The following is a 22,619-nucleotide window of genomic DNA, read 5'->3' on the forward strand; positions in this document are numbered from 1 at the left end:
AAAAAGCAAATTCAGAAAATCCATTTGTAAGCACGATGCTCTCTTCAGCATTAAATTACTTGCTTCACTCTTGCAAAACAAGCGGAAACAAAAGAGGACAGAGATATGCAGGTGTTTTCTCATAATTATTTAATCACACATACATTTACATCATGCAATCAATCCAAAACTGTGATCTCATGAACTTCCCATCTCTGTCCATATCAGAGCTATTTGTGCCCCAGTTCTCCAGGAATGATCCAGTACCTTGTCCACTGATGGATCCTCAAAACTGTCCTTTAAAAATTGACCAACTATTACACAGTAATAAAAAAAGTGGCTACACTTTGTTTTGTTTTTTTAAATTTAGAATGAATGCAAAATTCAATTTAGGTAAACACCACAAATAGTCTTTGCTGTTTTTATTAACAATTTTTTTCCCCCATTTCATATCCAGTTTTGGTGGAAGGTCAAAGGATAAACATTTTGAGGTCCATGCTGCAAAATCTTAACTAATCTAGAAGATTACACAGAGAGAATAAACCATCTCGATAGACACCAAACACTGTCCTGTCATAGATACGGGGAGCTACTCCTCCCTGCAGCGTGTAGAAAGTAATTAATACTACTTAAATTATTGGCTGTCAACAAACAATTTACAGGGCTTTGGAAACTTCTTATTCCTCCAGTCAAAAACAGCCACATGTGGAGTGTTTTTATGAGTGCAGGTATTGTGAAGAAGTGCTATTAAACCCAACTTTCCTGTTGCAAGATGACAGGTTTTAGTATGACATTTTACGAGAGAAAGCCAAAATCCTCTCCCCTTTTTACAGCTAGATTCGTTCCACTAGTCTCAGCCAAAAATGTATTTTGCAGTAGAAAGATTCTTCTGTATTTAATCTGTATTTCTAAAGAGCTGAAACTGATTTAAATATCTACCACTGCGCTGTAAAGTTTGACCATCTCGTCGTCCTGAGGGAGTTTACTGTCCCCTGTATCACGTTCCAGCTTTTCAGAAAGGACAATGAACAAAGCCCTCAATGAGAAAATACATTGAGAACCAAAAGTTAGCGAAACAGAAGCTAACAAGGAAGAGGGGCAGGACTTTGACTCCATATGGCAGGATTACCGCTGCAAGCACCGCCTGATCACACCTGCCAGTCGACTGATATACAGTGTATTTTACAGTATATTGCACTTGCACAAGATGTTAGTGTTCTCACGCTGGGGTTACAACCTACATGCAACTACAAGCTCTTTGCCAATGCACTGGGGCTTCATCACAGGGTTAAAAAAACAAAAAAAAAACAAGCTGTGGTGTGGGAATTAAATTGAAAAAAAAAAAAATCACGAAATTACACTGAAAAAAATACAACAAAACACAAAATAAATCCTACACCCCTTGACTAGATTTAGTTAAATAAACGTTTACTCCAGACGAGCCAAGATTGTTGTGCAATTTCAGACCCTGCTCTCCTGACTGGCTGATCAGCAGCAAGGGTCTGACCCATCGACTGACACCCCCGCCCACCGTTCCCCTTCAAATGTGCATCGACATGATCTATGGAGCAGTGAAAGAGATACAGTACATAAAACCCAGCAAAACACATTGTTTTCTGCAAATTTACAACCAAAGGGGCATGTACAGTTACAGGTCCTAAATCTATGAGAAACATCTTAAAGGGTGTGAGAGGGAAGACAAAAAACAAAACAAAAAAATAGAAGCGAGGCACCCTTGAAAAGAAATAATGATACAACAGGGATCAAACAGTTCCTGTCAGGTCAGGTTTACAACTAAAAAACAATCCTGGAGATGAGTGAGGTGCAGCGACCCAGCTGGGACAGGACAAGCATTGTGTGTGTGCGATCTCAGTCTATACGCCTGCAGTCTATGTGCTCCAATGTGCAGAGAGATATAAATAGTGTCCATTAACACAGCATTATTAACCACTGAGAGAAGTAAAAACAGTACATTTAGCTACTTAGCATAGGCTATGCTAAAAGGTGGAAGTTTGTTGTGTTAACCGGATCATTCTCTTCCTTCCTTTTGACATTCTTCACATCCTTCTCATGACGTCACCAATAACGAGTATAGGTTTTATTTTAACTTAATGATAAAAACAATTGGCCTCCACAGGTATTTAGTTAAATACATCTACAATACACTGTCGCACGTCTTGGCTTATCATTTTTTAATCCTTCTTTTTAGCCGTTCCCTTATTTCCATACAGCTCTCTCTCCAGGGAAGCGTGTGCAGTAGTGCCAATTTTACATCTGTACAAGACCGGACAGAACAGTAGTGCTCAACGTCATCTAGTCAATTCAAAACCGTACAGTTTTTTTTTTTGTAGTTTTTTTTCCTTAAAGAAGCATGTAAAATCTATCCAGAGAAAAGTGTGGTTAACAACCAATAATAGTAATGGTGAAATGTACAGAGGTTAGCCTATAGGGTCAAGCTATTTCTCGTGGTAGGGTCTCCTTTTTTTCCTGTTTTCGGTTGTGTTTTTACTTTTTTCGGATCTTGCTACCCTTACATTCAGCTTGGCACAGTGCAGAACTACTCGCACGACGACGACTGATGACGACAGACTGTGCAAAACAAAAACGAAAACCGAAGCTACACATCTGAGGTGCGCACGGTTTCGCTCGCCGAGGCTGCGCTCAAGACTGCGTTTTGGTTCGGTGGGTAAGAATATTATCTTGCCTTTTGTAAATCAAATTTGTTGTCTTTTTTATTATATCCAGTAAGAGAGAGAGGAAAAAAAAAAGATTAATCGTGATGAGAATTGGGGGAGTGGGTGGTGGTTTGAGCTGTACAGGCCAGGAATATTTATATATATATATTTATAATTCAGAAACTCCTTCGTGGCTCCAAAGCAGCGACGAGGAGCCTGTTCACTGTACTGGAATGACAGGTTGTCGGGGTGGGCGGGATGGGATATTGGCTTCTTCAGTGGTGTCATCCTTCTATCCCGCTTCTATTCAGCTGCAGATAAATAGAAAGAAAGGATGCTGTTAGTGAATGGTAGACTTTCTACACATACAACTGCTACCATCCATCATGCAGCTGACTATCAAGATGTGTCAAACAAATTTCAGTTCAAGCAAAAAAGGGGGCAGCTTTTGCATTCATTCAACTGCTGTGTCACAAAAGCAAACTTATCCACAAACGGGGAAAATCCGAATATTAACACATGAACACCAAAAACTGTATCCCACGCAGATCAAAGCAATACTTGAACTACTAATATTTGATATAAACTTTCATGTGATTACTTAGGTAAGGGTATAATAAGTGTAGAAGTATTTAATAATTCCTTCAACATTTTAATCACATCTTCATTTCTTTGTTCACTTATTCTAATTCTGTGAAGTAGTTTGTTAACTTCATGTTTTAAAAAAAATGCTATAATGCAACTTTAACAGAGGGCAGTTATGTATGCTCTTTTATCTTCTTAAGATTGTTATGGCATTTTGCTTTAACTGGGTGGTTTACAGAGGAGAAGCAGACAGGAAACATGGAGAGCAATAAAGGGGGTGGTGGGTGGCATGACATGTAACAAAGGCCTCCGTCCAGAATCGAACTGGGGGCATTAATGAAGAGAATTCATCAATACATCATACAGAAACCTAGAATATTAAATTCTGCAATATCTTGGTTCTTAAACGTCATTTTAATGTTAAAACGCTTCCTTTCCTTCTTTAGTTATTGCATCTCTTAAACGACACATCGTCTCGTTATCTCCCTGAAAAAAAAAGAGCAGTGTGACGCTTACTTCTTGTCTGGTTTGCCGCTGCCTCCTCCCCTGATGGCCACGGTCTGGCTGTTCTGGTAGAAGCCTCCTCCGCTGCGGTTAATGTTGGGGTGAGTGGGAGACGCCACTGGCTGCTGCCCGGGCCGGATAGGCTTGGCTGGGGGGGAGAGAGAAAGAGGAGATTGAAGATTAGCCTTTTCAGATAAAGACTGTTGTGTCTGCGATGTCAGGGAGATTTGCATTTCATTTCATACAAAACACAAATTATACTGTTTTTACAAGCTCACAATGCGAGCATGGTAATTCTATACTGGGTTATGAAAACCCAGTATAGAAGTTTCTCGTTAGTGTTGGATGTAGCAAGAAAGTTGCCAAAAAATGTAAATGATCTGTGTAATAGTGGTATAACGGGAATTTTCTCCAGCCACTGTGACATGTCACAAAAATCCTGTGTTTTCTGCCCTGATTAAAAGAAGGTGTAGATGTGTTTCCCATCCCATCCATCCCTACTAACCGATCTGGGCCGAATGTCCCCTCCTGGCCATGTTCTTGGCCCTGACGGCCTCCTTGATGCGGTCCACCTCCTGCTGGTAGCGCTTGCGGTCGCGGGCAGCGTTCTCCTTGGCCTCCTTCAAAGCAGACTCCAGGGCCTTGACCCGCTCAGCCGTAGCACGAAGACGTTTTTCCAGTTTTGGAAGCTCACAGCGCAGGTCTGCATTATCACGTACCAGCTGTGGGACAATTTGCATCGTTTTAAAATCATTTCTTTCATCTAACTTTCTACATCAGTCTACCAGTGGGGAAGCACAGGCGGGAAAATGGGCAGATAGAAGGAGCAAGGCGAAGATGGTAGAGCAAACTGAAATAAAGGCAGAGAATAAGATCAATAGAGAGCAAGAAAAAAAAAAGAACGAATGTGAGATCTGAAAAGAACGGCAATCATTTTTTAATTGTTGCTGGGTGTGTATATTAAAATCCTACCTGTTTGTGAACCTTGGTGAGCTGCTCAAGATTGTTCTCAAGAAAGGAGATTTTCTGTTTCTGTGCTGCGCTGCCGCCTGTGTCGTCAGAGTCCATCTCAGCGCTCTGCACAACAAATGAAACACAAGCATTAAAACTTAAATAATACGCAGGGGGACTTGATCACATCAGACAATCCTTTAATCTGTAGCACTTCAGTCATCCTGACATGCTGTTCATGACAGAACTACTGTTTAATTTTGTTATCAATTGTGTCTTTTTTGCTAAACAAATTCCCCTCGTTGCAAAATCTTGTCTAGCAGACAATGAACATCTAATCATAGCAGTTCACCTTTTTCACTCTGGTAGCCAAGTCCTGGACAAAGAGCTTCCTCAAGTTGTGCAGGGTCTGCAGCTCCTTGGCCTTGTGAGGAAAAAAAGACAAGACGCGTTACATTCAAGAATTGAACACAGCAGAAGAAACTCACTCCAACAGCAAATGTGAACAGATGTTCCTACGTTTTTAAAACCTGGTGTGACATGTTTCTATGATGTCTCCCTTTTGGCATTTACAACTTGCAGCAATGTGTCAATACAACATGTAAACAAGAACTCAACGATACAATAAATTCTACTTGCAAAGGGACGTTACCTCACTATCTAATATGACATAGAGCCATAATAAGTGCATTTAATCATCAGTTGATTTAGATGAACTCACCACTGTCTCCTCCAGACCCTTCAGGTCCTGTCTGGCCTGCTCCCTTCTGTCCTGCATCACCCTGAATAACAACAACAACAACAACAACAGTTAAGATCTAAAGAAATACACAAGCCACAATGCTGCTGTATGAAATTACAGACAGTAAACAGGTGCTGTATATGTGCTCCGCCTCTGCTGAAAATATATATAAATGGTGATAAATGGCAGCACATGTATTGTATCTGGCCATTAAACTGAACCATATTGAGTCAACAGAGTGAAAACAGTAGTGTGTGTGTGTGTGTGTGTGTGTGTGTGTGTGTGTGTGTGTGTGTGAAACGTACGTAAGCTCATGCAGCTTGCGGCTCTTCTCCTGGTCGGTAGATTTGAGTTTCTCATGCTCCACTCTGAGCCTCTCCTGCTCCAGCATGATCTTCTGGTTCAGACTGGAAGAGGCAACATAGCATCATGTTTACATGCACCTACTGACTGAATCTGTGAGTATTCTTTTATTGTAATAACAATTGTAACGAGATGAGAAATTACCTTTGACCTAAATATCACAATTGAAACATTGTTTTCCTTATGATTATAAAATTTGTTTTGTCCGTCTATTTTAAATATTTATCCCTGTTGCTGTCCTTCCATTTCTAATGGAGCAATGACTGAAGAAGAAGGAAGTTTAAGTCTTACTCCTGCAGCTCAGTGATAAGTTTCTCCTTGTTGTCCAGCTCATCTCTCAGGCTGCTGATCTGCTTCTGATGAGCTTCACGGTGGGAGTGGATCTGCTTCTCCACCGCTTCCTGAACACACACAAATACACAAAATGTGAATACTATTTATTTGACAGCATAATTTACAACACAGTAAAAGACCAACCGTCTGAAACAGTCTGTTATGTTGATGCAAAAGTTTACAAAACATTTAGCATGTTGGGATTCTTTACACAATGTTTTTGGAATAAGATCTAAGCTAAGCTGTTCTATTTAGGATGCAAATCAACAATTTTCTGTGTGTCAGAGTTTTCAAATGGTTGATGATGGCGACACTAACCAGAAATGTCAGAGTTTTTGAATTAATTTTCTCTCTCTTGTAGAATCTGCAAAACTGTAGTGTGTACTTGTGTCCACTGTTTAATGGGGCTGAGGAACATACCTTGACTTCATTGGCAGTCTGGATCTCATTCTCTTTCTCCATAGCGTGGACTTTCTCTGTAAAACATAAACACAGGATTCATTGTCGTGAGATGGGAGTAGATGGATAAACACAGTGATGTTAGTCTTCACTGAACCCTAAGAATATGAAAATTAGTTAGGATTGGGTATTGTTTACACTTCACACAATTCCAATTTCGCTTATTGATTTTGGTTTTAAATCAAATCCTGGTCCTGATTCTTGTCACATCATTTGATTATGAAAAGAAACAATCACATTTATTTTCTGCTGATTTAGACTTTCATAGACTCAGACTGCTATACCTCTCACCATGCCGCTGCAGTCTTGTGCACACTTTTTAGCACTTGTTCTGATCTGCCATATTGTAAACACTATACAAGATTGTAGATCCATACTTCAGTATCAGGAATCAACAACTGGAGCTGAAAAGCTGGTTTCCTAACCAATCCCCAATTCTTATTCATTTGGAGCCGGTTCCAATTCAGAACCAGTTTTTTTAACCCAACCCTAGCAGGTTTTTCGAGTTGGATAACTATGCTGAGCTAAGAGTTCCTGAAAGGCTATTTAACTTTTATTCCACAGCTCCTGTTAGGATTAATTTCCCTCCAAAAGAAGTATTTAAGTGGACTTGAAGTGAGTGCTGGTGTCACTGCATCTCTTGCTCGGTCCTCGAATAGTGACATACCCTGAGCGCTGAGCTTGACCAGTTCCTCATTGAGAGAGTCCACGTTCTCCTCCAGCTGCCTCTTCTTCTGCTCTACGTTGTGCAGGTACTCAGTCAGGGACTTGATTTTTGCCTCATGCTGGAGACAGAAGAAATAATACAGATGTTTATACGTAACAATCTTTATGAAGATTCAGAAATGAAATTTTTCTTTCTTTACATACATGCAGGTGTACGTTTTCAGTTCACAACATTGCTTGTGGTTAGTTCCTACATACCTGGGAGATGCGCAGCTGGCAGGCAGCCAGCTCGTTCTCATTTTCGTCCATTTTCTTGTTGCTCTCTGACTGGGTGCTCTCCAGCTGCTTGCAGCGTTTCGCCATGGTCTTCACTTCTGACTTCATCTTACTGATGTAGAGACGGGCCACTGTGAACTCCTCATCTATCATGCCACTGCCACCCTCATGTTGCTGGAAGGGCAGAAGAGGAAAGTTAAAGAGGCACGACCACATGGAGGAAGAACCAAGGTGAAGAGATAGAAGAAAGAACCAGGTGTTCATGTATTTGATCAGAATATCTGAATTGACATTGTAATAGATATGTATCATGGTTAGTCACTGGGCCTGAACCTTCTTTTCAATATATTTTTTATCACCACAACATCCTGTGAAAGGATTCTATCTTATCATCCATTAAAACAATTCCAACAACTCCTTTTTCCTCTAGATTCCTAGAGGCTGGTGTTGCTACTGTAGCCATAGTGTTGCTATAGTAACCATGCACAAAGCATCTCAGTACCTTGATGTCATTGCTGCCCACAGCGATGCCAATCTCGGCTAGGTCTTTGAGCAGTGAAGACATCATCTCGGTCACCCTCTTCTTCTGGTGGTTGGACATCTCCTTCAGCTTCTGGAGCTCGGAGTCCAGAGACGACAGGATGGACTGCAGCGAGAGAGAGCGTTCATTCTTTGTCTCAGTATGTTCTTCAGTTGTTAAGGATTGGAACCGAAACTGTGGTGTAGGTTTACATAATCCCCAATGGAAAGATTATTATTTTAAGTTCCACTATTTTGTGATTAATGTAAAGGATTTTTGCTCCTGTACAAATCTAACATATTGTACATAATGCCATCATGAGCCTAGTGGAATATAGTCAGTCCTTTTAAATTGTGAAAGGAAGGGGCTGTAGCAGCAATAATTGTGTGCATGCAAGTCTGCATGTGTAGTTCTGTTTATGCCTGAAGGTTGTAGTTTAATTATAGTGTTGCGTGTCTGTGTGCTGCATATTAACAAAGCCAAAATAAAGGACAAATAAAAGACACTTGACCAAAATTAAAGCATGCTGACATCTGTCCCCAGCTCACCGATTTCTGGCTAAGCTCCTCGCTGATGGCCTCAAACTCCTTGGTCTTATCCTCCACCTCCTGGCTCTTCTGGTCGTAGTTGACAGCCAGCTCCTCCAGAGCCTGTAGCACCTCCTTCACCTCGTCCTTGGAGGCCTCGTTCTCCGCCTGCAGGCGGTTCAGCTCTGCCTGGAGGTTCTCATGATCACGACGGGAGGAGGCTAGAAGCTGCAAGCGGGGGGAGAGAAGTGTAATTATGTTACTTGTTTTAAAATGAATTAGGGCTGCAAACATTATTCAGTGTTTGTTGCAATAAGGAGGAATAAGCAATTTGCATTTCAGTTTGATCTGTTGTCAAACACACAACCTCATTGCTGATTTTTTTTTTTTTTTTTTAAACTGATAGATAGATGCATGCAGCCGTTCTGAAAATGACCTTAGGAACGTCAGTGAAACAAGGACTTTAGTACAGTCTTGGGATTGTAGTAGTAATGTTATGACGTATAAATTCTGAAAAACTCACTTTGCTTACTAGCAACACAAATATTACTAAGTAGTGAGTAAAATGTGACTAAATTATCAAGTAAATTCTATTGTAATTGAAGGTCGTAGGCCTATTTGAGACAACAGGACAGAATTAAAATATCAATACAACTTGACAGCTCTGATAGCTTCCCGTGTCACCTCACAACTCTGAAACTACAAAGATCAAGAGTTCACTTTGCACCTGCGCCATCCCTCCACCTGTTGGACCTCCTGTACTAACCTCATCCTGGTCCAGCATCTGCTGCTTCAGCTTCTCAGCCAGCTGGCTCTGTTGGTTGATTTCCTCGTCCTGTAAAGTACAGAGACACAAAGCAATATTAGCATTCACCCCAGGAACTGTATGTATCACTGGAGAATGGTGACAGACCACAGATAAATGAAAAAAGCCTTGGAAAAAATAAAGGGAACACTATTTTTATTTACTTTTTCTGGAATATCTGAATTTGTCCAAAAGAAATCAGCATCATTCCATTTAATAGTGACTGCTGAGCCCCTGCTAAGCAAATATATACATTTCTATGAGTACTGATTTGTTTAGTTTGCCTTATTCAGAAAATAGTGTATATTTGTGCAATAAGGTATAATTTTCAGTGAGCAAATATCCTGCATGAGATTTTTGTTTTTGACATCAAAATCAAATAATTAAATTATATATATATATCAAAAGTTGGAATTCACAAAGACATCTACCAACTACAAAATGGAAATTCTCAAAGTGGTCCCACTCTTTTTGTCAGACTATAATTATTTCTACATCTGGTGGCCTACGATCCAAAGAACAGCAGGAACACCTTGGAATCCAGAAGTTGCCGTGCTTCTCTGTTATTTAAGATTGGATGGGAGGCTTGTGGCAGACGAGGAATGTCTGAAGGACTCAATCTTGTTAATCACTCTTTAGTTACCTAGGCATGTCATTCTTCATGTTAGTTTGATCTATTTCCCTCCAAATAACCTACAATAGGTTTTTAAGTGTAATTTGCATATTTTATGATGGACTTCATTATGACATATTCTTGTTTCAATGTGTTTCAACATTCATACACCTCTGTTACGAACACCCTTTCCTCTCCCTCACCTTATCGTCCAGCTGTTTGTAAAGCTTGGCCAGCTCAGCCTCACACTTGTCCTTCTCCACGTCAGTGAGGCGAACACCCGGAACGTTGGGCGTGGAGGCCGGCTTGTCATTGAGTATGTTGTCCAGGGCCTGCACCTCGGCATTGGCCTTCTCCTTGTCAAACTGCTCCTCCACTGGCACGCTCTCACCTGAGGTGGGTACACACACTCACACGTTAAGCATGCACAGATGGTGTGTAAGGACTTTCATTTGTACTATCAAAAAAGCAAATAATTTTAAAGTAAGTTGTCCCCGATACTCTGTATACCAAAACCAGCCCTTCAAACTACATGCAGTTAGCAGTCTATGACCACAAAGAGAAAATTATCATCACTCCTAGGTGTTAATGCATTACATCTATACAAAGAGGAAACTAAAATTTCTACCTCAAACTCCAAAAGAACCTGAATCAAATGTAAAAAGTTAAAATGCTTTCCTTTTTCTGTGGATGGGCATAGATGAAACAATGGAATAAGACAGACTTCACTACTTCCTCACCATTCCTCCAGCGGTTGAGCTCGTTCTCCAGCCAGGTGACGGTGTTCCTCAGGGTCTTATTCTTCTCCTTCTCCCTCTCATACTTCTGCTTCCACTGCTCTGCTGTAAGCTCGATGTTCACAACGACAGTATTCTTGATGGTCTTTGCTCTGGATTTAGAAAATAACAGATTTTATTCCACCGAAAGGACTCTAAATAAAAGGAAATTGTATGTACCATTAATCCCTCAAAAAAAAGGTACCTAAATGTACCAGCAACCAAGCTTGAACCATCACTGGACCAACTGTGACAATTATTACTACATGTCTGGTTTTCCATAACTAACTTCCATAACATACTACACATATATACATGGACGTCTTAAACTCTATTTTAAATAATAAATTAAAAACTGCATTTTTTTTTAAAAGGGATCTCAATTTAAACGTATTTATATTACAAACTGAAGTAATTGCATAGAACAGGATGGCTTGTTTCTTCTACTGGCCTACCAACCTTTGTCCGAACATGAGGGTGGATTTGGTTTCGGCCTCATTATAGGAGGAAGGCGAGCAGCAGATGACAATGGTGGTTCGACAGTTACCACCCAGTGAGTCCTGCAGGATACGGGTCATCTTGCTGTCTCGGTAAGGGATGTAGGCCTAGTATACACAAAAATACATACAGGAAATCTAAATGAGCAGTAGTGGACCCTACAAAATCTGAGTTGTGGTAAAAAAAAACAACTGACAATTGACCGAGACACATACAGCACAACTTAAAAAGCAAATCAGTTTTCCACACCTCTGAATACACTTAATTTTACTTTGGGGAGAAGGAGCATAGGTGCTATCTCACAAAGCAAAAGCCATATATTTTATGTGTGGCTACTGTTAAAGCTATCATCTCTAACCTAAACTGATCATGAGACTAGATGCATCTAGATCTGACTGGTACACCACCTTGATTAGAGATTATTTGTCAATAATACCCTATGTGACAGATCCCCGGAGTTAAACAGAGGAAAAATATACAAAAGAAAGTATGGTATTCTCTAAGCTAGGATAATACACTTAAACATGATGCTGCTGCTGCTGTCCTGGAACCGAAGAAGAGGCATGTGGTTTCACCAGCACTGAGCCAACTGGATGTGATGGCTTCGGTTACAGTTCTCATGTGTTTAGGAAAACTAGATAGCAATTAAATGATACTTGATATATTATTGGTATTACAAACAGCAGCAGTCTGCTATGAATCTTTAGACACCACTATGCTCAGTCGGGAGTGAGACATCTCTGAACAGTAGCTCATTTGTTTTAGACCATCACAAACACATCAGTAGCTGTCCGCCCCAGGTTGTTTACACAGCAAAGGGGCCTTAGAACAAACCAATCGTTGATTACAGTAAAAACTGGGAAGCAGCTAAAGCAAAAACATTGCTTGGAGGAAAGTTTATCTGCTCAAGTTATTTCTGCAGCACAAAGGATAGATGGTTGAAAATGTAGATGGTTGAAAATGGCCCTTTCACAGTAAGATAACTGAAAAAGATGCTTTTGCTTGGTTTTCCAGATGCACACCTAGCTCTGGGCAGTGCAGCTGGTAAATAGTAGACGCCCCTTATGTCTGCTACATTAACAGTAATGTCCGTAATTTCAAAATGCTCTAAAAACATTTGGGGGGAAAATAATCACCTGAGGTTATAACAGATCTAACATTTGTTGTGCTGAAAAAGCTACATGATAATGCCAAAAACAAATTTGTGCTCATTATGTTCTGAAGTATAGATTAAAGCTTACTTCACAAGACAGTTAACTGTCACAGTAAGCTCCATTATGAAGCACATTTATCTCACCAGATAATTCACTTGTACTTATAGCGCAAATTAAAAGACCAAAACCCACAGAACACCACAACATATTCAACAAATGGATCTCCATAATTGCAACAGATTTAATGCACCAAAGCCTCCACGAGTAAAGAGAGAGTTGAAGTTGAGTTACTGACCGTTCCTTCAGCCAGAGCAGAGATGACATTTCCCAGGGACGACAGAGACTTGTTGATGTTCTTGGCTTCATCCAGCACAGCTCCCTCTGCTCCTGTTTTACTGACCTGAAAATCACAGACAACAACCTCAACAAGGTGCTGTGCAGCTTAATGTTTAAGACAAAGAACAAACTATAATCTGAACCCAACCCAGGTAAGACAGTACAGGGAAAATGGGTCTACCAAAAATGTCGATCACAAAATTTAATCACAAAATAATGACTACGCCTAATCAAAGAAATCTACCAATATGTATGACAGATGGTTTGGCTGTCCCGTGATTCTCTGTACCTTTTCACTGCCAGCCAGATCCACCAGGTAAAGTTTGCCGCTGAGCTTCTGCTCTGTCTGAGTGTTCTCCTGTTTGACGTTTATCAGGAAAATACTGTGACTCCTGGAGCTGTGCTCGTTCATGTCTAAAAGGAGAAATGAAATCCATGTGGTCAAAATGTACCAGCCTCAAAAATGGAGGCTGTTAATGGATTTGTGACACAGATCGTTGTAAAACAGGGTGGTATCTTACTTGTAACTGCTACATGTCTGTTTGATTTGCCTTCATCAATTGTATCCATGACCTCATCTGGGCTGCAGACAAATCTCTCAGTGCAGCCCTTTTAAGAAAAGCAGAATATGAGGTGAGATTATTGGCCTTCACAAACAAGTTTTACCGGATACTTGACATGTGACTTGTTAGGTCTCACCTTGACATAGGGTACTCTGTTTTTGTCTTCATGCACTGACAGATTGGTCTTTGACACTGGAAAGAAAAAAAAAGGTGTCAGGGAAACACATGGCATACTGTAGGCATACCACAATTTTTACTGCTTTACGCAGTTGACATTTACGTAGACAGGAAGTTATACTATACTGTTTATATCCTTGTGTGTGCTTAAAATGTTTAACAAAAGCTTTTGCTGCTAGTCTGCATGATCTCTGGTCATCACATCTGAAATGGTCTTGGACTTGAATGGCTCCCATCAGGAAATAACTTAAAAAATCTTTCCCCACTGGCCAATTTACAGCATAAGAACCAGAAAACTTCCACTCAGCAGGTTTATATAACGTATAAACAGATGAGCAACAACTGTTAGCCAATCAGAACAAGTATTGTGGGGACTGTCTTCAAATTAAACATTTCCTTTTCGTTTAATTAAAAATAATTGCAAACAAATAGAATTCTTACCAAGTCATAGTGTTTTTGACATCATCATCATTAGAACTGGGTAATATGAGAACTTTAAAGTATAATATAACAGATACAACAAAAAGATTTTCATTTTTAAGTTTCTGCAGCTCACTTTGATTCAAGGTGGTGACCAATGTCAAAACACTCGTCTTGGAACTTTGACTCTCCTGTTTTATCCTATTTTTATTTTCTTTGTAACTCTTTTTAAGTGTATTTAAATGTCTTTATAAATTGCTTTTATGTTTTATGTAAAGCACTTTGAATTGGCTTGTTGTTGAAATGTGCTATACAAATAAAACTGCCTTGCCTTGGAATGGTTTGCTTAGTAGACTAGTAGAGAATATCAAGTGTTTTTATGTGTTGTTGTATATGTAGAATATACACGTATACAACTGACTATTAAGAACAAAGTCAGTGCGTTTACAGCTAATATCCCCCTCCATCATGTTGTGCACACAGATGCTCATTCATTTTCTTGACATTTCACAGGCTTTTAGCAGCTCGTTCTGTCACGTCTGTTACCACTGTATGGTACAACTAGGAGAGATGATGAGTATAGTGTTCACCACACCATTGCAGCCACTTACCATCCAAAAGGTCCCGGATCTTGTCTAAGTAAATTTCAAAATATGAAACCTGTAAAACAGACAAAGAACCTCATTATTTAGCAATGCAGAGTTATCAGACCAGAGAATCACAAAGGGGTTGCCTTGTTTACTGCAAATGATAAAACAGTAATATTATACAGGTTTTAAAAAATACACAAAAGACAAAAGATACCATTAATTCCTAATTATTATGAATAAGGGAAAACCCAAGAGGCACAGAAAAAAGACTCACCTCAAACAAACCAGATGTGGAAAGGTGTTTTGAGCATGTTTTCTAATGTTTTGGTTTTTTTTCAGATTCTTTCCTTGAATAATTGAATTTATTTCTTGCCTTGCAGGGATTCTGATAGTTTACACTTTGGCTATGTTCAGACAGGCAGCTCAAGTCTGATATTTTCACAGAAGCAACATATATTTGGTATTTTCTGAACAGCAAAAAACCTCTTAAGTAAAACTGAATTAAGTAAATGTCTCACCACCCATAATTTCACATTTCAGTATTTCTATCATTCTCAACACAATTATTTAACACCATGTGTTGTAATGCAAGAGTAGAGATCAACAAACATGGTGGAGAGTCAGCCAGGAAATATGATGCAGCACATCATGTTACACGTCAGCTTCCTCCATCACTTATTTTGTCTTAAATGCTTAGAAACACATTATCTGAAGCTGAAATTTGAATTTGGGGATTTAAAATGTAATTTTCTAATTTGGAGGGCAGTGTCTCTATAACCATTGCAGCACTCAATGTTGGTGGACAGTTCAACAGCTTGCCCGTTCTGACTACTTACTTTGATATGAAACTCCAGGTTTTCATCCATGGAATAGATGTAGTTGAAGATATCTTGCACTATCCTGGGAATGATGCCCATTGCATCTGTGTCATGAAGATTCCCCTGCAATCAGAGAGCAAATTAATTTAATGTGAAGTTAAGATTTCGATTAAAAAACAAGATGCACTTAATTGGATAATAAATAACAGCAGTACTTAGAAGTCATCCTTACCTCCATGGTGTGTGTTTTGCCAGATGATGTCTGCCCGTATGCAAAAATTGTCCCATTGTATCCATCCAGAACATCTAGAAGACACCCCACAGAACTTGTTGAAGCAAGGACTCAAAGGGTTTTTGTATATAAGTCAAGATTTAAAAAAGGCTGGGCTGGTGTCATTTTCATTCATTGTGTACTTGCCTCTAAATAATAAGTCTGTAAGTAAGTGAGACCTCACCTTTTACAATCTTCTGGGCGCAGGCATTGTACACTTGTTCCTGTGTTGTATTTGACTGAAACACTCTGTCGAACATGTACGGTTTGCCCTGGAATCAAGAGAAGAAGAGGAGTGAGTGAGTAACAGCTATAGTACCAAAACAAAACCCATTATAGTGTAATCTCATTCACAATAATGATCTGTGACACATCTGTGTGTACTATTTTATTTCACCAACTGACAAACACAAAAGCCATTCTTCAACATTAGTTCAACACCAAGCATTGGAAAGGTGTTTGCTGAGAAAAATCCTTTAGCAGACAGGATGTTATTCATTCTGCAAATCCAATGGCAGTAACAGTAGTTTGTTTGTTTGGAATCAATATAGCATGATCAGTGATTGCTGTCATGGCTGAGGTGACCAAAAACAAAAGATCTACCTACAGAAACAAACTTCAAAAAAAAAAAGAAAAGGCATATGCATACAGTCCCTACTGACTCTTCACTCATGTCAGTCACCCTTAATTGTACCTAGATTTTCAAAACATGTGTGTTTCACTAATGGGCAAGTATTTCAGACATGTTTGCCTTTATTTAATGGCGACAAGAGGTGACAGGAAATGAGGGTGACAAGAGAATGATATGCAATAAAGATCCCCTGCCAGACTCAAACATTGCGTTACATGGTCAGTCTTGCCACCAGGACGCCCCTAAGCTGTCACAATTTGATGTGGACGTAGCGTCTCCACTTCCTCCCACTGTGCAAAAATGAAGCCAAAATATCCCGGATACGGGCACAGCCATCTTGCACTGGTGGTATCATTTGGAGTCTGCGCAGTAGTGATGGGGGTTGGACCCGTGGTATCGAGGTCCTGCCCGTACACCCGGCCGACTTAATCGCGAGTGGCTGCATTCTAGTTTACCTATGAAAGTTAGCTTCCCTGATACAGCTTATCGCATCGCATTTGAACTCCTCTCCAACAATCTCGGCACAGCATTTATAATGAACTAAACTAGACCCTGAGCTTGTTGAGTGCAGCTGATTGTGATATCCCATTGGCCAGTCACAACTTAAAATAACAATTCAAGTGAGATAGCAATCAATAGCTGGATTTAGGAAGGCAACCACAAGGTAATAAAACTGATGCTACAAGCAATTCTGAGGTACAACTGAGTTGGCACACTGTCTTGAGGTTTGAAGTCCCAGTTGATTCATCACTTCTCCAGCCTGATGGGTGGGGTTCTAGCTGTGGTGTATTAAGAACAAGACAGCCACATTTGCATGTGATAACACAGTTTGCAAAACATACATATCTTAGTAGATGTCAGTAGATTAGTTATTGTCAGATTCAGTGTTAACACCTTTAAGAGCAGGAGAAGGCTGAGAATGTTGTCAAGCAGCAGGTGTCACCTTGGAGTCGCCACTGATTAGGGCTTTCTCATTTAGGACCATGTAAACACATTCATAACTCAAGGTGAAACCACAAATATGCCACTGACTGGCATTTAAAGCTAACAGCACCTTTAACAGTACTAGAATTATTCAGACTACTACAGCTGAGATGTCCTCAATTTGCACTCTGGCTCATAATCCCCCCTGACAGACGGTCACATCTAAAGCACAGCTCTGTGCAACACAGACCAACAGCATCTTAGGACGTTGATAATTCACTGCAGCTAGTCACATCTTGGCAATTAACCCTGACCAGAACAAGAGCGCTGAGCCACTATCAGGCCTACCAGACACTGTCAGCAAACAATAGCACAGCCAGAGTTTAAAGTCCTCATCGTTACTGCTGCTACTGGCTTCGTTACCTACACTTCTGTCTAATGGGATTACTTGCTGACAACGTAATTACAGTGAAAAGCATTGTTAAGAGTATTAATAAAGTGCTCCGTCATGTTCCTGCTTTCTGATGACTTTGTTATGGTTCTTGCCCAAGCTAAACTATTCACGAGAAATGGTAGCACACAGTCCAAGGTTTTTCTGCAGCATCCACATGATTCTTGTTGTATGATGTATGAAATGTAATTGGGATTTGTGCTGCTAGGCAAAATAGGTCAGTTTTATCAATTTGGGTTTGTTGGTAACCTTGCTTCATGGTACAAAGCTGGCAGGAAAAACACACAACAAACAGCTGCAATTGCCTCTATGTTATTTACTTGTTTAAATAACTTAGGAACACTTTTACTTATCTCTCTAATCCTTTCTTTCCTTTTATCTCTCACGCACCTCCACCAATACGCTATCTAAAAGTAGCTCATTGGTGTTCTTGCGGGGCATCCCAGGCTACTGTAATGCAAATAGGAGATCTGAAAGCAAAGCATGGGGGAGTGACCTGATCTTTTATGTGCTAAACTGACAGGGAAGTAATAGATGCATGAATAATTCACCTGCTGCACACTCACAATACGCTGGCAAACCAAGCTAGTTACGACATGAGGTAGTATCCTCATCTGGAAACTTCATCTCCCTCCCTTTCCTGCAGAAGACTGGCAGGACTTTGAAGTCAGCCACAGCTGAGGCGTACTGCAGGAATATCTGAGAGTGTCAAAGCAGCGTCACCAAGGCCTGCAATGGTGAAGCTGTTTGTCAGACTTATTTACAACATGCAGTGTGGTCAGCTTCACCACTGGTCGAGCACTGCTGTTGAGGCTTCAGCCCTAATACAGGGTCCACGCCCTAAATTGTTTCAAAACGGATAAAAAAATATGAGCTAAGTGAGTCAGTCACCATGGATAAGAGCATCTGCAAAACAAAGTACATCACCATAATAATTACTCTCCCCACCCGTAGAGATTGCCCAGCACACGGCCAAATGCCTGCTCTGATTGGTCGAACAGCTGGTTAGCAGGAGAGAAAACACTGGGGGATTACCCAGGAGGCCTGTGCTGCTGCTGCTTATGGGCACTGTAAGTGTTGTACTTCTCAAAGCAGATGCACCAGCAGAGGTTACTAGGTTCTGGCCTGCAACACTTGCGTCCTTCACAATGTGCACTGGTATTTTGGCACTATAACTGGCACTCTGAACTGGGCTGGGCAACACCAGGGGCACAGACAGTATGCTTGCTATTAGCTAAAGGCCTGAAGTCAGTGTCAATAAAACTATTCAAGAAGTCACCACAGCTACAACAGTCCTCTCTGTTTTGCATGACAAAATGAATAGTCCTGTTGTGTTCTAAATTCACCACCTAAATTAGTAGTTTAACCTAACAGGATGTGATTCATATCCACTCAGCCAAATCTTGCAACTTCATGAATGGAATTCAAGATCAGTTTCTATTGCCTTGTAAACTCTCTTTTAAAGCACAGGTGAGCAGAGATACCAAAGTCCACAAAGAGAATGATAGTTTGTCGCTAAGGAAACCTAATGTTTAACAATGATTTTTTGCACATTTAGCATGTACAAACTTGAGATGTCAGCCTGGCTTTCATGCTGTAGTTATGCTTCCAAATTACTACAGTCATAAAGGTACATGAAAAGACCAACCTTTTTCCATTTGTGCATGATTTTAAATCCTGCCATATAGATGTGGTGCAGAGGCATGAACCGGGGTTGTGTAAACAGTGCCTTTTTAAGACATACTGTATAGGCATATGATGACAAAGCATCAAGTGCACATCATTTGCAAACTGTCGTCAGGGCAGATTCTTTGTTGATTTAGTAAAGTGGAGGTAACATGGCACAGCATTAGTAAAGGCATATCCTTCTTGTGTCATAGTGGAAATTGTGTCCATTCCATTATCCTTATCAAGTGCAGGAGGGGTTTTGGATCACCAGAAGCCATATTAAACCAAAGACAACAAAGTTTGTCCCAAACTGAACATCCCCATTAAAAGAAAACAAATTAAGTATTTACTCAAAATTTTGATTTTGTAGTTGAACCTGTTGGGTTATTAACTGTAAAGTGCCCAGTCACTGAGGGCCAACAGAACACCACTGGCCTGCATATAATTGGACATTTCCACTGCCACTGATATTATTTTGACGTTACCATTGTCTGTGGTTCTTATTCCCTAATGGAAGCATATTTTTATTCTATGTTATATTCAAAACTATGATTCATTTCAACTCTGTCTACAAAAGGGTTGGTTATATAGCCAGCTGGTCAGCTAGCTAATGTTAGCTTTAATTAAGCAACAGTACTAAAACTAGCCAGCTAGCCAAGGCCGGCTAATCTGTCAACTACCAGCTGGCCTAGCCTGCTAGCCAACAGTCTGTTAGCCACTACTAAATCAAAGCTGGCTTACGCTTTATGCTGACGCAAACTGTTCATAATTAATAGCTTTATCGTTACAGATGCACAGCTACTTATTAATTAATGTCGTGATAATAATGCAGTGAATAGCGTGCAAGACTGGCAGGCTAACGCTGGCGACATTTTAACCTGTGCCAGCCAATGTGTTTGTGGCTTTGTTGAATGACAGCTCGCTAGCCATGACAGGGCAACTGCGAATAGAGACATTTTACGGCAACAGCAATTGGACTGACTTATTTAAAATGTGAAATTGAATGCTGCTGCCGACTGTCCACGAACTGGAGACCGAATAAGTGACAAGTTAAATGTAACTGACTGCTTTGGTGGCGCCAGAAGTTGGCTGCAACTGAGGGCCAGTGGAACACGCAACGGTGAACAGGTCAGCCCTTGCTAACGTTAGCTAATAAGCTAAGGTGCTAACTACCGTAGCTACAAGACAATCAAAAATGGCGTACTGCTGACCGTGACAGAGGGCTGTCAAATAGGTAGCAACACAAAATAACTCACCCCGATAACAACAGTGTCTTCCCCTTGAAACTTGGGAATGTATTTGTCGCCTCTGGTCACCTCGGAGCTGTTCAGGGGCCTAAAACGGCACATCACTTTGATGGTGCACTCCGCCGGGTCGGCCATCTTCCACGGTTTACGAATGGAAATTCACCAATAAAATTAAAGTAAATCCTGGATCCCAGGAGCGGGCGGGGGGGGGGTCGAAAAGAGAGACCGGACCCCTCTGTCCCAAGCTCAGGTTCTGGAAAGGGCGATTATCTGTCGGACATTCAACAAAAATCCTTGTTTTCCTCTCAATCACTTCCCCCTCCTGTTAGGAAGCCATGACACCGGTGGATGAGGCTGGCCACCTCACCCCTCCTGCCGCTGTGGATGTGGTTCACAATGACGTCACCTCGGCGCTCCCCTCCTCACTGTGTCATTCTAAAGAAATACTCAATAATCAGTGGACATCAACAAAAACACACATCAGCCTCTAAAAGCAATAGGAAATATCATAGTTTACAGTAACATTTACTAGTACTGTAGTCTACTTACTATAAGATATCTGTACTTTTCTGCTACTGTAAACCTCTACTTTTCAAAGGGTACTTTTTACTCCACTACATATATCTGACAGCTAAAGTAATTTTTTTTTACTTTGCAGATAAAGATTTTACATCAGCTTATAAAGATATGGTCCATTGCTATAAATGAGACTAACCAACAATATATGTAGTTTACATTTTCTCCACCTCTGCCAGCTACGACATTAAAATGCTTCTTACATGTGAATGCATCAGAAATAATCCAATAACAGAACAAATATAGTAATATAATACTATAAAATGTGCCTTTCTGCATAACGAGTACTTTTACTATTAATACTTAATACTTTACTTTAAGTAAAATTTGCTGATAACGCTTAAGAACTTTTACTTATGTACACATTTCAATGCAGTACTTTTACTCGTAGTTGAGTATTTTTATATTGTGGTATTGCTGCTTTTACGTAAGGGATATGAATACTTCTTCCATCTGAATACAACAATAGCAATGTCACAATACTCCATTAAAAGTAAAGGTCCTGCATTGAAAATGTTACTTATGTAAAAGTACAAAAGTATTGTGTGATTGTGTGAAATTTAGCCAGCTGAGTTGCCCCTGTTAGTGTTATATTATTATATAATATAATATATAATATATATATAATATAATTTTTATTGTTGTTGCATTAATGTGTAAGAAGCATTTTAATGTGTGGCTGGTCAAGTTGGATCTATTTTAACCATTTCACATACTGTTGGATAGTTTCATCTATAAACATGCATCATATTTTATAAACTCATAGGTTTTGTATGGAAAATTTGAATCTGGAAAGTATTTAATAACTATAACTGTCAAATAAGTGTTGTGGAGTAAAAAGAACAATATTTGCTTTTGAAATGTAGTGGAGTAGAAGTGTACAGTAGCATTAAATGGAAGAAGTCAGAAATACCTAAAAATTGTACTTAAATACAGTACTTGAGTAAATGTATAGTTACATTCCACTACTGGACATAATAAAGCAAGTAAAGTAGTCCTAATCTTGACCTTTTAGTCCAATAGACAGTAGCCCAACTCTCCTTAGTCTGAACCCCTTTATTAGAACTGCAGTAAAGTTGAGGTGTCACAGTCTTGTAGTCATCTGACTACTCCATGTATGAGTTAAACTTTAACCGTGAATCAAATTTTTTGAGCTCAAGAAATGTTCTGCACTTAAAATAACATTCTTCACAGAAAGTAGTAACTACAGGCAAGTCATTATTTCCCCTTGAAATGTAGTGGACTAATAGCAAAAGTCTAACAAAATGATAATATGCTGTATCTAAAGCACCAGTGCTAGGAGTGGGTGATATGGATAAAATCCTCTGTCACCGTATATATAATTTTACATTTCACTATTGATATATATCATTATGTTGTAAATTTTCTGGCAGATTCATTGAGAAAATGTTGGATCCTTGACAAGTCAAGGTACTTAATCACATTGATGCAAAAATAATTGAATATTGTCATAAAGCAGTATTGGATTTTTCTCATTAATTTGTAACATTGCCCAAAATT

General features: G+C 39.9%; 1 protein-coding gene across 1 annotated transcript; it reads right to left on the minus strand.

Annotated features, from left to right (window-relative positions):
- Positions 1–112: 112 nt before the first annotated feature.
- Positions 113–20,902, minus strand: LOC122886651 (kinesin-1 heavy chain). Its single transcript, XM_044219104.1, has 26 exons — positions 20,532–20,902; positions 15,786–15,873; positions 15,563–15,636; positions 15,349–15,453; positions 14,534–14,582; positions 13,462–13,517; positions 13,284–13,371; positions 13,052–13,176; positions 12,722–12,826; positions 11,234–11,379; positions 10,739–10,887; positions 10,202–10,389; positions 9,347–9,415; positions 8,602–8,808; positions 8,036–8,179; positions 7,516–7,707; positions 7,259–7,376; positions 6,553–6,608; positions 6,091–6,200; positions 5,742–5,843; positions 5,416–5,476; positions 5,047–5,118; positions 4,716–4,820; positions 4,249–4,465; positions 3,756–3,891; positions 113–2,965 (listed from the first exon to the last, which is right to left on the minus strand). The coding sequence occupies exons 1-26, from the start codon at positions 20,655–20,657 to the stop codon at positions 2,962–2,964; spliced, it is 2,892 nt and encodes a 963-aa protein (XP_044075039.1). The 5' UTR covers positions 20,658–20,902; the 3' UTR covers positions 113–2,961.
- Between the last annotated feature and the right edge of the window lie 1,717 nt (positions 20,903–22,619).

Source organism: Siniperca chuatsi, linkage group LG13, assembly GCF_020085105.1.
Source record: "Siniperca chuatsi isolate FFG_IHB_CAS linkage group LG13, ASM2008510v1, whole genome shotgun sequence".
Taxonomy (NCBI): Eukaryota; Metazoa; Chordata; class Actinopteri; order Centrarchiformes; family Sinipercidae; genus Siniperca; species Siniperca chuatsi.